Source organism: Bufo bufo, chromosome 3 (genome assembly GCF_905171765.1).
Source record: "Bufo bufo chromosome 3, aBufBuf1.1, whole genome shotgun sequence".
Lineage (NCBI taxonomy): Eukaryota > Metazoa > Chordata > Amphibia > Anura > Bufonidae > Bufo > Bufo bufo.
In genome coordinates this window covers 434,442,871-434,459,658 of record NC_053391.1, presented here as the reverse complement: position 1 = coordinate 434,459,658, position 16,788 = coordinate 434,442,871, and the positions used below count along the sequence as shown (strand labels likewise).

General features: G+C 42.9%; 1 protein-coding gene across 1 annotated transcript in view; it reads left to right on the top strand.

Moving 5' to 3' along the window:
- Positions 1-11,689, top strand: part of MRPS9 (mitochondrial ribosomal protein S9) — a 78,215-nt gene extending 66,526 nt beyond the window's left edge. The window contains exons 8-11 of the mRNA XM_040425015.1: positions 1,997-2,165; positions 6,288-6,396; positions 8,381-8,550; positions 11,502-11,689. Of these exons, the coding sequence (XP_040280949.1) occupies positions 1,997-2,165; positions 6,288-6,396; positions 8,381-8,550; positions 11,502-11,593 (540 nt within the window). The 3' untranslated portion in view covers positions 11,594-11,689. The remainder of the gene's footprint in view (positions 1-1,996; positions 2,166-6,287; positions 6,397-8,380; positions 8,551-11,501) is intronic.
- The last annotated feature ends 5,099 nt before the right edge of the window (positions 11,690-16,788 follow it).

The window sequence follows — 16,788 nt, the reverse complement described above, 5'->3', positions numbered from 1 at the left end:
TCCTTTCTAAATGCACTTGTCATATAAGAACGCATACTGTATTTGAATAATTTGCCTTCCATTTTCATTGGTTTCTGTTGCTGACTCTCTTACATCCCAGTTAGAGGTTATCGCACTTAACATCATTTATTAACTATACACAGGATTCTGAGAACAAGGGGTCTCCGCACCCTCTACTGGAATGGAGCGTTAGTGCACATGTTAGTCCACACTTCTATGGGACTGATGGACTACCGCTTCATTCAGACCCTGAACTTAAGGACCCTCATTCGTCAGAGCCCCCAGTGATTCTACATTTATTACCTATCCTGTGGAGAGGTGATAAATCATTCACAAGTGTCCACACATCCATTAAGGGCTAGAGAAATCCGCTGGATGTCTGGCAACTTGCGGGTCACAAGGTGACTACATATACTTTCATTCTGTTGCGATGTAGCATCTGGATACTGCGCTCTTTGGCTGCATAGCCCCAGTTGTAGTGTAGTGCTAGCCTAATGCTATTCTCCTTGCTTCTAATATCATATAAGTGCTAGTTGTGTCTCCACATGTTTATTACTCATGTGTGGATGGCATGCCAGATGTGGAATCCCGTTGGAATCATTGTCATCTGGGATGTTTGGCATCAACCCTTCATTAAACAAAGCATTTTGTAATGCATGTGATGCTCGTGCCTAGCTCCTTCATTCCCCCTTGCTAGCCGCTCTCTCTACCAGTTGACTGACCACACGCCAGGCATCTGAACCGCGCTCTTGCCTGGCCCGGTCAATCCACTGGAAGGAGAAAAGGCTACAATGGGAGGGCAGAGGCGCTAGGGTGCACGGAGTGTCACAGGTCCGCCCTCTGTGCACTTAAGACAATTTGGATATTGATTTCCAGCGTTTTTTTTTTTCTCCCCATTGTGGCGACAGATTGGGTAGAGAGAAGTATGAATTTAATGAGTCATTGTGCCTAGTTTGGTATGGATTTTACAGGTGACATATCCATGTAAAGTAAATGCTGAGAAATTCACAGCATGCACCAATTTTGTCCCTTTCCTGTCAATAACTCATCAGGGATGCTCAACCTGCGGCCCTCCAGCTGTTGCAAAACTCCCAGCATGTCCTAAAAGCTGTAGGCTGTCCAGGCATGCTTGGAGTTGTAGTTTTGCAACAGCTTGGAGGGCCACAGTTTGGGCATCCCTGAGATCCGGAAAAAATCGGACGCATCGGGATGGCACGCGGAATCCAGATGTGTCTGTTTTGTGGATGGAGATCTAAATGGCTGCCTGAATCAGGCCTTGTCCACTGGGATAAAAGAATGGCACTTTTACTATTCTGTCTGGTTCAGCTCCTACAGAAACTCTGAAGGCTATGTGGGCGATCACATCGCTTTCCAGTAAGTAGTTAACGAAGAAATGGCTGAGCAGAATTTTTAGCCACTTTCCAAACGATGACTCAAGGATTTCTAGATATACAGTATTTATTTTCACCGACCTGACATACTGGTAGAAAAAAAAAACTTAAAAAAAACTATTTTATTTCTACTATATTATACCCACATTTTGGCAGCATAAGTCCCTTTAATAGCAACCGCATCCCCATAAACAAAGAAAGTTAATTGTTCAAGGAGATTAAAGTCTAATAAGGTCTTAAAGGTGGCGAAATTTCATAAACGCCATTTGTAGAAAGTGCCAAAAGAAAATGCAAATCAGCTGGCAAGTGGAGAGAAATTCTTGAAGGCTCATATAATTTGCAGAGGTTTGTGACAAGATTCCTTCAATTACAAATGAGTAGCTTAAAAACGGCTTTGATTCATTGTTGTCTGCAAAACAGGGCCCGGGGATTTTGTGGAGCATAGAAATGTATTGTCTCACACTGTTTGAAAATGAACATCCATATGCCAAAGTGTCAATCTGACAGGGAATGTCAATGAGAGTCCTGCTTGCCAAGCTTCAGCCCAGAACTCCAGCACAGGCAATTACTCTGACACCTCCTAATGAGTTTTTGTTTGCCTGCAGTACCTGTATTTTCTCCAAACGATGGGACGCTTGGTGAGCCTGCCACACAGCAGCATTGAGGAAGACTATGCACAGAGATACAGCAAGAATCTGGAAATCCAGTCCAAAAAGCAGACCATAAGTCCTCTGCAGTATGATGAACATGGAGTAGCATTCAGCACAGGGGAAGGTAACTACGTCATCGTATACATTTAGTAACATGGATTTCAGGGGGTGTGAATTCGGACATATTACTAGATACACATGATCTGCTTCCATTAGGTCTGTGGAGGCTAAAGGTGGCCACCAGGGGCGTAGCTAAAAGCTCATGGGCCCTGGTGCAATAGTTCAGCTTGGGCCCCCATCCCTCAGTGCTTGTTGGCAAGGGGCAGGGGAGCCCATATCCTTCCTGCTGCCTGAGGCAAACATTGAAAGGGCACCCCCTCATGCCAAATTCTTAACCTAACCCCTTCCCTCCAGCCAGAGGTGTAAATTGACCAGCATGCACTTTCTATAATGCCAGTGTCTTATGTGGCACAAGGGTCTTTGGGCCCCTCAGGCTCCTGGGCCCGGGAGCGACTGCTACCTCTGCACCCCCTATAGCTACGCCCCTGGTGGCCATACACCATCAGCAGCTGTTCTTCCAACCCCTGCCATACACGTATATGTTTGGTTTGGTGTTCTCAATGGGAAGAATAGAGTAAGTTCCTGCCAGACATCTCTGGCAAAGGATTGAACATGTTGAAAATTAAAGATACCCAATCTGACATCTCCCAAACGAATGGCGGTCAAACATCTAATACATATTAGATGGTAGATCAGTCATGTCGAAATGAACAGGTTTGGCTGAACTTATTTTAAATTACATGGCAACCTCAATGCTCTTTTTCTTTTTTTTCTTTTTTTATAAATATATATATCTGTTTCTTCTAAGGCAGATAACCTATGAATCGTTCAATGGGAATCAGACCGCAAGTGTGAACATAATACATATAGAAAATACTGTCCTTAAAGGGGTTATCCAGGAAGATATTTATGACTTATTCTCAGGATAGGTCATCACTATCAGATCTGTGGGGTGCGACACCCGGGACCCCTCATAGAGTTGTTAAAAGAGGCCTTAAGCACCACAGCCTCTTCCTAGGTGAGTGACATCTTTGTACATCGGTCACATGGCCTAATTGCAGCTCATCCCTTTCAAGTCAATATGGCGCTACCCTTGGAAAGTTCACGGGAGCCTGCATCGCTGACCAGAGCTCCGATGACTGCAGAGGCTCCATGAAACAGCTTAACAGAGATCTCCACAGTGCCCGCCCCTTTAACAGTGACATCCACAGCAGCCTGACCCTAGAGTAGCCAGAGGTCCAGTTTTAGTCCGGACAGTTCGGCTTTCAGACTCCCTGTCCTCCATCTGGCGCAGGTCCTGGACAGACACAGGGATGTCCTTTTGAACAGCTCACTCTCAGACAGCAGCACTGTGCTGTCTGAGTATGAGCTGCAGGAAGAAAGTCACCCTCCCTCCCACCCCTGCAGCTGACAGAAGTTGATTTTTTTCCTTATTTTTTTCAATTGGGGGCGTGCTTAGCTGGAACGGGGGGCAGCGTTTTTAAGTCAGTCTTTTGAGGGTGGCCTAAATGGCTACCCTACCTGTCCCCTTAACTGTGACCTCCACAGCACTCCACTCCCTTAACAGTGTCATCCACAGCACCCTGCCCCTTTAAAGCTGACCTACAGCAGTGAAGAAAAATGGCTGGGTTGTTATGGAAACCTGGTGTAAAACTGTGTGTATGTGGAGACTAAGGGCCTGCGAGCTTCTATTGGCTGATAAGGGACATGTGACCGTGTGTATGGCAAGTAGGATATGAAGAGAAAGACCTGCAGGCTTCTATTGGCTAATGTAGGTCATGTGATGTGCCATATTTGCATTTTTTTGGGAATATCTCAGGAACGGTATGTGCTAGAGAGCTGAGACCCGGTCTAAAACCTTCCCGGACACCTGATGTACCTGTTTGCCAAATTACGTGATTGTAAATGCGACGGTGCGGATTCCATTATCGGACATACATACACTCAGCTTAATATATTAGATATTTATAACCTATCCTCATGTTTGGTCCTCAATATTTGATCAATGAGGTCCAACTCTCAGCACACATTTACCAACGTATCTGCTTCTAGAATCTGTCCAAAAAGTGGTGCGTTTTGGTGTAGCCAGGGTTTCTATATTTATTTTTTTCTGCTCTAAAAGAGGGTGGGGCTTAGCAGGAAGGGGCCTGACAGTACAGGAACGGAGTGTGGCCTATGAGACGCCATTTTACACCACAGTTCTGGCGTTGAATTCTTTCTCAAAGTAAACCAACCAGTAGTTTGTATACAGTTAAACAAAAGTGTCTGTCCCTGCAGCTTTTAGCATCCAGCCTGAGCCCGTGATAAATCTGGTGCAGGTCTAGACAGCCTGTCTAAAGGTACTTTTACATGAGGCGATGATTGGTACAATTGAGCAACAAACGAGTCGTTTCCCGGTGTAGTGAACGTTTCAACAATGACCCTTTTAGACGCGTTGATTATCGTTCACAAAATCGTCATTTCTGTCACATATTCCATCATTTGTAAACAGACTGTTGCATTTACACAGAGCGAAATTTGAGTGGCGTCACACCAGACGGATCCGCTCCAAACGGAAGTGTGAAAGTAGCCTTACACGTATAAAATCGTTAACGTCCAACAATGCTTTTTGTGCCCACACAAACGATCGAACCGACGAGAAATCTACCGATTGTCGTTCATTGCTTTTACACTGATCGATAATCTAACAATAATTAGTAACAATAGATTAGTAAATCTGTCTCGGTGTAAAAGAACTCTTCCTAGTGTGTTAGCTCCATGGGATTCTGGAGGTCTGCTGTTTCTGACTTCTGTCCTTTGTCATCCCATTGCCAGCCATTGGCACAGTGAGAAACGCCAAACCCACAGAATCCAATAGAGTTAACACAAGAGGAATAAACTCTTTCAAAGCTGTTCAAGGAGAAGGACACTGGTGGGCTACTTGAGTCTCACTTTTGGATGATAGCTGGTGGGTGCAAAACACAACTGGACTAGATGAGAACCGTGAATCTTTTATTAATGCATTCAGATAGACAGCGTGTTTTGGGTACCAAGGACCCCGTTCTCAAGTGTAAAACAATTATCAAAAGAGGGAATAGGGGAAAAAACAAGTACAAATACACTCAACATTTTCATAAGGGTCCAGATATACCTATAGACAAGTAAAGAGCCATAAAGATTCTTAAGACAATTATCCAAAAGTGAGACTCAAGTAGTCCACCGATGTCTTTCTCCTTAAGCTCCGTCCACTCGGTTGGGAAATCTGCTTCTGCCTCAGGATAGCATCGGCTGCGCCGACCGTCTCCTTCATTCCAAACGATTACTGGAGCTATGCCCAATTTGCACAACATACACAGATGAGCAGAATATATACCCTTGTGAGGGAACATGTTCTCCCTATGAGCGCCTTCTTCTTTGGTCCGTTTTTTTGGCTCTTTTAAAGCTGTTTCAGAAGAAACTGGATATTAAATAAGACTTGTTCCACCTAAAGTCCTGGTACAAACATCTGTATTCTATGGATTGTGACTGATCATTGAGCAGACAATGTACACAACATACACATGCTGCACACATAACACACTTTGCTTCTACCCTACTGCACTGCCAGGACCTTTCACTCGCACAGAGCTCAGATTCTGTTTCTCAACGCGGACAGCCGCCTGCAGACTATTAGACACAATAGGAGTTTGTATCGTTTTTGAGTTGAAAACAAACTCTGCTTTGGTTCTGAGGTACTAGTTAGAACCGAAGCCAAGTTCAGTTTCAAGTTTTAAAGTGGCTTTCCACTTTAAACCTTTAAACATCAACTACCAAAGTTATTCCACGAAGTCACGTGCGACTTCATGAATCATTACGGCTCATCGGAGCCCATACATTGTAATAGTGTACAGAGATGAATCTCCGTACAGTATTATTCCAAGCTCGCTTCGCTCAATGCTATTATTTTTTTTAATAAATTCTTTCTTTTTAATATACAGAAAATACATCTGAACAAGATAATATCTCTTGATAATCCAAAAGAGTATCTACGTTTCATTACTCAGCTTAATACAATATAATGGTATAACATTGGAATGTAGCTTTACAATACTGTCGGTCCTAAGTTAACGGTAACAGATCACAATGTTTTTGTGGTGGTCTCTTGCATGCCTTAGGATATGTTGTAACATAATGGCACTACTCATGTACTGTATGCTATTACTTGTAGGCAACAGGAAAACTGCAGTGGCAACAGCTATAGTACGGGACCAAGGAAAGGGAAAAATCACCATCAATGGACAGGAGTATTTGGATTATTTTACAGTACTTCAAGACAGGTAGCGAATTTCTGCATGCTTTATGTATAAGCCAACATACCATGTGTTAATGAGAGACAATGATATGAAATAATTTGGATAATGTTTTCATATTTGTCATTTTGGTTCAATTCACTGTTCAGCGATACATTTTCATAATTAAAACAGTGGTGCTACTAGGGTCATGTAACACACCAGGGCTATAACTTTCTCTTTGGCCCCTCAAATGGAAATTTCCAAAGTGCTGTGTACACTATTGGCCCTGAGCACCACAGGAAATAATGAAATGCCTGCATGTTAATGAGCTGTACAGAAATCGCCAAAATGATATCCAGTCTATAGTAGTTTTTGCACTGTATCTTTAGCTGAAGCTGCACCATACAGAGGCTAGGATATGCCTTCCCGAGAGAGAATGGATAGCTATTGTAGGGAACATGGCTTCACGGCCCTACGGCCCCTTCGGTTAGTAAGGGCCTTGGCAGTCAGACCCCTATTAACTAGTAAGTGATGGCATATCCTAGTGATATTTCACAGTATGGCAGGAATGAGTGATATCAGAGAAGAGGGGTCATATGGCAATGTCCGCATCAGTATAGTGTACAGAGAACCTTGTAAACTTGCAGTTAGTGGACAAGAAATAGAATTCACAACCCTGGTTTGTCAAATTACCCTAGAAAGTTCATTTTCACTAATTATGAAAATGTGAACACTTGTAAGAGGGTGAGGATGTTAAGTAAAATAGAGGAAAGAGTCGATTCCAGCCTTCGGCTGCTATCCCATAACCATTAGGCAACATGCACACAACTGTATGTGTTTTCTGGTCCACAGACAGCGGATCCGCAAAACACCGATACCTGGCGGCTATTTTAAAAATGTCTTTTCTTATCCGCAAAACAAACGGATGTGGACAGCACACGGACGACATCCATGTGCTGTCTGCATTGTGCAGCCCTATAAAAATGAATGGGTCTGCCTTTGATCTGCAAAAAACGCGGATCCAACGCGGACCAGATGTATGCGCATGAGGCCTAATATGGGCACATTTTTGGGTCTATATTATGGGATTTGAACAGGCTTAGTCTCATCCAGATGCATAATATGGCCATATGAACGTGGTCCATAACGTACAGACCAACATTTTATTTGGTTCTTGCATTGTACTTCTATTAAACACCTCCAGATGCAATGATGGTATGTTTTCTGCTTCAGTGCGTGTCTTTGTAGCATCCCCTATTGGAAAAAAGAGGGAACAATACTTGATTTGAAGCACAGAGGCCAGAAAAGGGTCCTTGTGTTACTGTGCAACAACATAAATAACACAGATAACGAATTTGTGAGAAAAAAAATGACATAATGTTCCATGAATAATTGTCATGGGTGAGATTCAGCACGGAGCTAGGAGTGGCAGATCTCTGGTACCATGTCTCAGCTTCTAACTAAGCCTTAAAAAGATATTCCCATCTCTGCAATCATAGTACCCATCAGCAGTCAGGGCGGCCTGCATTGCAGAAACAGCCGAGTGGGCTGCATTATCCGGTTTCCAAAGTGAACAGAAGTTATGAAACCTTGCTCAGTTGTTTCTATAACCCCAGCTCCCCTGACCACTGTGTAAGATGGGTACTCCGATCTCAGACATGAATGGCATTATCTAATGTGTTGGCAGTGTCATTGGTAATCCTTTGACCTGAGTATTCGTTATAAGAATATCTTTCTAATACAATCAATGCGTGTCAGTAACTGGTGTATTGGGTTCCTAAGCGTTGTCCCTGTATTGGGTCTTTTTTTGTGTACAGTATGATGCATCTGTCTTGTATTTTACCCTCTTACTAGTCCCTTATGTAGACTTGTAAATGAAACTTTGATTACATAATTCTATTTGTTTACCCTGTAAAAGGGTTAATTACTGTTCTGTGTTTCTTTTTTTGTTTCTTTTTTAGCAGAGACCGTGGTTGAGGATTGTACTTCCGTGTTCACCTTTCTTATTCTTTCATTTATTTTTCTTTAGGGAGCAACTCATGTTCCCGTTTCAGTTTTTAGACCGATTGATGAAGCATGATACAGAATGTACAGTGACGGGTAGTGGAAGATCGGCACAAGCCGGAGCCATCCGTTTAGCCGTATCAAGGGCCCTGCTCAGTTTTGTCTGTGAAAAAGAAATGGAGGCCATGAGACAAGGTAATGTAGTGATGCAGTTAAAGCCACATGATGAATACTTTACAGCCGCTTCACCAGTAAGACATATTTATAGGTACATGTTTAGTCCCTTTTTAGAGACAATTAGGCCCCTTTCACACGGGCGAGTATTCCGCGCGGATGCGATGCGTGAGGTGAACGCATTGCACCCGCACTGAATACCGACCCATTCATTTCTATGGGGCTGTTCACATGAGCGGTGATTTTCACGCATCACTTGTGCATTGCGTGAAAATCGCAGCATGCTCTATATTCCGCGTTTTTCACGCAACGCAGGCCCCATAGAAGTGAATGGGGTTGCGTGAAAATCGCAAGCATCCGCAAGCAAGTGCGGATGCGGTGCGATTTACACACGGTTGCTAGGAGACGATCGGGATGAAGACCTGATCATTATTATTTTCCCTTATAACATGGTTATAAGGGAAAATAATAGCATTCTGAATACAGAATGCATAGTAAACTAGCGCTGGAGGGGTTAAAAAATAATTTAACTCACCTTAATCCACTTGATCGCGTAGCCCGGCATCTCCTTCTGTCTCCTTTGCTGAACAGGACCTGTGGTGAGCATTAATTACAGGTAAAGGACCTGTAGTGACATCACTCCGGTCATCACATGATCCATCAGATGATCTTTTACCATGGTGATGGATCATATGATGACCGGAGTGACGTCACCACAGGTCCTTTACCTGTAATTAATGCTCACCACAGGTCCTGTTCAGCAAAGGAGACAGAAGGAGATGCCGGGCTACGCGATCAAGTGGATTAAGGTGAGTTAAAAAAAAAATTAACCCCTCCAGAGCTATTTTACTCTGCATTCTGTATTTAGAATGCTATTATTTTCCCTTATAACTATGTTATAAGGGGAAATAATACAATCTACACAACACCGATCCCAAGCCCGAACTTCTGTGAAGAAGTTTGGGTTTGGGTACCAAACATGCGCGATTTTTCTCATGCGAGTGCAAAACGCATTACAATGTTTTGCACTCGTGCGGAAAAATCGCGGGTGTTCCCGTAACGCACCCGCACATTTTCCCGCAACGCCCGTGTGAAAGAGGCCTTACAATTTTTTTTACTCCTTTTTGATTTGTGCACATTTTTTTTTGTCCACTCTTCCCTATATAAAGCTCAGCTCCTTTTTATTACTTGACTGACTTTTTATAGTTTCTATTAGTATGTGAAATGGAATCCTCTGGATTCCCGAAGATATTGGTTGTCAGGGCTCACCCTGATCTTTATTGGTGTACACGATCATGTCTGGAAACTGTGTTGACAGTGGCACTAAGGGAGTTTGAAAGAGGAAGAGTGCTCTCCCTGTCACCCATCAGCACCCCAGGACAACTTCTGGCTGGGGAGGGGGCCATACTGTACTATGGCAACCGGGGTCTAATTATAGCCCCGGGTCTGCCATATGCATCTGTCTATTAGGCCATGTCAAAGTATTAAGCATTATGTAAGCAACCAAATGATCACAATTTACAGTCTTTAGGGAGTGCAAAAATAAAAAGGTACATTATGTATGTTAGTTTCATAAAAAACCCAAATTTTTATTTAAAAAAACCCATTATTTTCAGGGGAAAAAACTAGACAAGGTACCACCACAATTTTGCCATAGTTTTTGTCTTAACGAAGTTCTCTGTGCTAAAAATGACAGGCAGCCTTATTCTGCGGGTCCGTACGATGATGGTGATACCAAACTTATATAGTTTTTGTTATGTTTTACTATTTAAATATATTTTTAATAGTTGGACCTCTTTGGACACGGTGATACGAGTTGAATGACAGGGCCAGGCAAGATGACTATGCAGGAACCTGGCCCTGTCAGTCAAAGAGAGGAAGAGGCTGGCAGAGACCCAGGGTATTGAAGCTGTAATTTTTATTTTGGACAGCAGGTGGCAGGCCAACATAAGAAATGAGCAATTCTGTACAAATAATGGATCTATGATTGTTCAGAATTATTTTTATTTTTTTTCATTAATTTTGTAGGCTCAAATACGAGCTTCAAAATCCAAAAAAGTAAAAAAAAAAATATAAACACTTTTTAAAAATATAAAAGTTTAATTCACCCCCCTTTCCGTTGAATAAAAAAATAAATACATAGATTACAAATATAAACATCATGGGCATCACTGCATCTAAAAACGCCTGTACTATTAAAATATTTTTCCAATATGACAAATGGCGTAATGGAAAAAAGGGTCAAAATGGCCAATATGCCATTTTGTCATCGCTTCTCTTACCCAAAAAAAGTCATAAAATGTGATCAAAAAGTCGCACACTCCAAAATGGTATCAATAAAAACTAAAGATTGTCCCGCAAAAAATGAACCACCACACAGCTCAGTAGATATAACTATAAAAAAAAGTAATGGGGGGCAGAATATGGTGATGTGAAAAATTGTATTTATTTATTTTCAAAGTTTAAATGTATTTTTACACTATTTCGACATAAAAACCCATACATATGTGGTATCGTTGTAATCGTACTGACCCAGAGAATGAAGGGCACAGGTCAGTTTTGCCACAAAGGGAACACCGTGGGAACAAAACCCGTACAACTGTTGAGGAATTGCTTCTTTTTTTTTTTTTTCTAATTCCACCCCATTTGGAATTGTTTTCCCGCTTCCCTCTACTTTGTATGCCATATTAAATGGTGGCATTAGAAAGTACAACTTGTCCCGCAAAAAATAAGCCCTCATACAGCTATGTGAACAGAAAAATAGTTATATCTTAAGGAAGATGGGGAAGAAAAATGAAAACGAAAAAAACTCTGGTATCCTAAAGGATAATAGGCAGCCTACAGTGGCAGGCCTGGGAGTCTTCAGAAAGCCCCAGGCTGCCATAGCAGATGATTAACATCCAGCAATGTCGCCGTATAGTTTGAGGTTCTTGTCTCTTTCCATCTTTCTGACTTGTAACTGTTTCTTTTAGCTGGATTACTCACTGTAGATCCACGCAACAGGGAAAGAAAAAAACCAGGCCAGGAGGGTGCCCGCAGAAAATTCACATGGAAGAAACGCTAACCAGCTGCACAGATGTTGGAAGTAATAGCTGCAGCAGTTCAAGAAGCCTGGCTGTATTATAGCTTGTTTTTTTTCTAATAAAATAGTAATATATAACTAAACGTGTTATTATTTCCAAACAGAAATCCTCAGTGTCTTCCTGTCCCTTCCAGGTGGGAGAGGGTTTTTTCTCATGGCAAGGCCGTGGGTCCGCATCTGTGGAGGCAGACAGAGGTGGTGTTTTATGTTTTTATGCCTTTTCACATGAGGGAGCTTTGGGCAACCAATCCCTATCTGGGGTACCTGGTTTTTCTAATTTGCTTGATCGTCAAACATTCTGCAGGTTGCGGTTCTGCTTCTTCCACCCCCGCACTGTGCGCCAGTCTGGGAGAGGCCATGAGAAGACCAGAAACTCACTGAGTCCCTCTGGTCACATGGGGCCATAGCTGCAATCTGATACATTTGGCTCTTGCAGCGGCAAAAGGAAGTTCTTCTGGCTGGCGTGCGTTCCAGGGTGGAATGCGGAACTTCATCGCATAGGCTGGAACTCGGAAGTGCAGTGAGCGGCCTGGGCGTTCCACTGTGGAAAGCATATTGATTCTTCTAAACTGTAGATGCGGAGGGCAAATGGTACGAGATTAAGGCGGAAGTCGCCCTGAGGTCTGCAGGTAGGAGAGGCTATATAAGCACAGCAGCTATACAAAGGTTGCCAGCATGACTGATCAGGAAATTATTTCAATGGAGAATATGCGAAGTCCGGCAGTTATGTGACCTATGTGCTGGGGGTGGCTAATCTGGTATTTTATTAGCTAAATACCTATTTTCTGTCTTTTGGTGTGCGTGTGGAGTGAGAAAGACAGCTCTCAGAAGGCAAAAGCAGACCCTAAAATTAGGAAGTATGTTTTTTGCTCTATAAAATTACCTGAAACCTGTGCTAAAAAATTATGCAAAAAATGTACTAGCAATATAGCAAAGATTTAGTCCTATCTATCAAAGATGAATTGAGGGACGTGATTAGGCAGGAAATGCGTTCTGTATTGGCCGAAAGTTCTATAGCTGGTCCAAGTCAGTCTTCCTTCAAACATAGGGAGCCCAAATTAATTAACTCAGAAATGTCCTCTTCTGAATCAGATCCAGATTCTGACATAGAACTGCAAGATTCAGACGATTCTTCTGGATCTGATACTATCTGATTTTAAGAGATTTCAATTTTCTTCCGAGGACACTAAGGAGCTGATTTAGGTTACTTTCACACTCTCGGTAGCCTGTTTCAGCGGGGGAACACCCTGCTGGATCCGTGCTACCGCTAGTGCACCATGCCGCCAGAAGTCTGCTTCGGCCCCCTTCACTATAATGAAGGCGGGCTGGAGGTCCGGCTACAGCACGGCAAACATGCCGAGAGGCGGCCGGAATAAAACTGCAGCATGTTGTAGTTTTATTCTGGCTGCCTCTCGGCATTACAGTGAATAGGGCCGGAGTGGACTTCCGGAAGCACGGTGCACTAGCAGTAGCACGGATCTGGCAGCCTGTTCCCCCGTCAGAACAGGCTGCCGCTAGTGTGAAAGTAGCCTAAAGCGGTTAGAGTTACCATGAATTTATCTGATGAGAAAGTCCAGCGGTCAGTACAGGATGAAATGTACAGTGGCCTTGAACAAAGAAAGAAACGGGTGTTTCCAGTTCATAAAAATATGCACTCTTTAATCAAATGTGAAAGGAAGGTTCCAGATTGAAAGCTCTTTATTCCCAGAACAATTAAACATAGGCTTCCCTTTGATGATGAGGACATAAAGCTTTTTACGGAGTCTAATGCTCTCACGTTTGAGGACATGGGTTCCTTAAAGGACCCCATGGATTACAAGGTAGACTCTTCAAATTAAGGGAAGCAGACCCAGCTTTATTTAAACCTAATCTATCCGCTACTTCGTTTGCTAGAGCCCTTAAAAGATGGCTTGGGCAGTTGGAGTCTCTCCTTAAAGATAACACTCCTTATAATTCTTTAAAAGGTTCATTTCCCTTGTTACTCAAAGCTGTAAATTTTTTATCAGATGCTACTGCAGAGTCGGTAAGGATGACTGCAGAACCACGGCCCTATCTGTTGCAGCTAGAAGAGCCTTATGGTTAAAATCTTGGACTGGAAATGTCAGTTCTAAGATAAAACTATGCAGCCTTCCTTTTCACGGGGACTTATTGTTTGGTCAGGATTTAGAAAAAATCCTAGAAACAGCCTCTGATTCAAAGAAATGTTTTCCTGGGGTGTTCGGTAAAAGAAAATTTCCCTTTCGGAAGTTTGAAAAAGGTGCCTTTTCCCAGTCAAAGAGAATGGATAGGGGAAAAATGCAAAAAAGTGACAGAGGATTCTCGTTTGCACCCAAAAATTCTGAAACCCTTAAACAATGACATCAGAAGTAAGGTGGGAAGTAAACAAAATTTTTTTTTAAAAGAATGTGAAAAAATTACAACATCCGTGGGTATTAAATATTATTCAAAGCATTTACAACATCAATTTTTGTCTTCCTCCTCCCATAAATATCTACAAAATTACTCCCATTCAAAAGTCGGCCTTGCAACAAAAATAAGAGGAGGGAATTTTTGAACTTTTTTCCCTGAAAAGCTATTGTTCCCGTCTCCTCAGATGAGGCAGGAACAGGTTATTACTTGACAGTTTTTCTTGTAAAAAAGCCAAACGGAAGGTTCCGTCTAATAATAAATCTGAAATTTCTAAACCGGTATATAAAATCCCAAAACTTCAATATGGAGACACTAAGGTCTACCATAAATCTACTAAAAAAGAGGACTTCATGGCCTCTTTAGATCTGAGGGACGCATACTATGATATTCCAGTTTGCAAAAGAGATCAGAAATTCCTCCACTTGGCAGTTTACATCAAGGGAACTCACAGGCAGTTTCAGGTTCTGCCCTTTGGAATTACCAAGGTTATGGTAAAGGTAGTGGCTCATCTGAGGACATGTAATGATAGTTCCCTATCTGGACGATCTGTTAGTGATAGGGAATTTGGTAGAAACTCTAGAGCAGGAATGCTCAACCTGTGGCCCTCCAGCTGTTGTAAAACTACAACTCCCACCAAAATCCCACAAAATCGTGGATCATCCCTGGCTCATTCGATTTCTTAAAAGTGCAGATAGACTGAGAACTACTTTAAGACCGGTACTGACTCCCTGGGATCTAAATGTGGTTCTCTCAGTATTAACAGAACGCCCCTTTCAATCTTTGTTAGAGAAGACTCTAAGAGTTTTGTCTATTAACCCCTTAGTGACCACCCATACGTGTTCACGGCGGTCACTAAGGGGCCTCACGCATTGCACCCGCGCGGAATTCTCGCACGTGTGAAAGGGGCCTTAGGGTTTTTCCCCACAGGATTGTTTTTAGACTCGATAATGCCTTCTTACCAAAAGTGGTGAGAAATCTTTATAGACAGGAGGAGAGTTCTGTCCTTTCTGTGAAAACCCAAGTTCACAAAAAGAAGAAAAATTCCACAGTTTGGATGTTAGGAGAGCTGTTTTTCAATACCTAGAGGCTACTAAGGGCTCTTTCACACCTGCGTTATTGTCTTCCGGCATAGAGTTCCGTCGTCGGGGCTCTATGCCGGAAGAATCCTGATCAGGATTATCCTAATGCATTCTGAATGGAGAGTAATCCGTTCAGGATGCATCAGGATGTCTTCAGTTCCGGTACGGAACGTTTGTTGGCCGGAGAAAATACCGCAGCATGCTGCGCTTTTTGCTCCGGCCAAAAATCCGGAACACTTGCCGCAAGGCCGGATCCGGAATTAATGCCCATTGGAAGGCATTGATCCGGATCCGGCCTTAAGCTAAACGTCGTTTCGGCGCATTGCCGGAGCCGACATTTAGCTTTTTCAGAGTGGTTACCATGGCTGCCGGGACGCTAAAGTCCTGGCAGCCATGGTAAAGTGTAGCGGGGAGCGGGGGAGCAGTGTACTTACCGTCCGTGCGGCTCCCCGGGCGCTCCAGAGTGACGTCAGGGCGCCCCAAGCGCATGGATCACGTGATCGCATGGATCACGTCATCCATGCGCATGGGGCGCTCTGACGTCATTCTGGAGCGCCCCGGGAGCCGCACGGACTGTAAGTATACCGCTCCCCCGCTCCCCGCTCCTACTATGGCAACCAGGACTTTAATAGCGTCCTGGGTGCCATAGTAACACTGAAAGCATTTGGAAGACGGTTCCGTCTTCAAATGCTTTCAGTACACTTGCGTTTTTCCGGATCCGGAGTGTAATTCCGGCAAGTGGAGTACACGCCGGATCCGGACAACGCAAGTGTGAAAGAGGCCTAAGAGATTCACTTAGTAAAGTAGATGCAAGCATTATATATGGACAAAGTCCTCACTCTGATATGATAAAATCTGAGACACTTAGCCAATATATTTTGATTAAAACACATCTGAGCCCGCGTACCAAGCGCCAAGGTGGTCTCAGGTCAAGCGGTTCCTACGCTAAACCTACCTAAGCCATTGGGCTTCTATGTTCAGGAGCGCAGACGCTGCACATATGGTGTGCTGCTCCTAGTCACCTTCATGTGCATCAAGCAACCAATGGGAGGAGGAGCAAGCACACCTATATGTACCACCTAATTAAGGTGCTCTATTGGATAGGAAGGGCAAAAGTACAAAGGAATGCTACTCCCAAGATAAAGCGCATTCACACTTGAAGGTGCCACTCCCTCAAGCAAATACTACATAGACAAAAAAATCACAGAAAAAACTAAGATAAAAACATACTTCACGGTATGATATACAAATCTGCGGATGTCACTGGCCATATTATTGAAGAAAATCACAGAAATAAGATAATAATGCACTTAGTAAAGTAGATGCAAGCATTATATATGGACAAAGTCCTCACTCTGTTATGATAAAATCTGAGACACTTAGCCAATATATTTTGAACAAAACACATCTGAGCCCGCCTACCAAGCGCCAAGGTGGTCTCAGGTCAGGCGGGTCCGATGTGTTTTGATCAAAATATATTGACTAAGTGTCTCAGATTTTATCATATCAGAGTGAGGACTTTGTCCATATATAATGCTTGCATCTACTTTACTAAGTGCATTATTATCTTATTTCTGTGATTTTATTCAATAATATGGCTAGGGACATCCGCAGATTTGTATATCATACCGTGAAGGATGTTTTTATCTCAGTTTTTTCTGTGATTTTTTTTTTTTACTAAGAGATTCA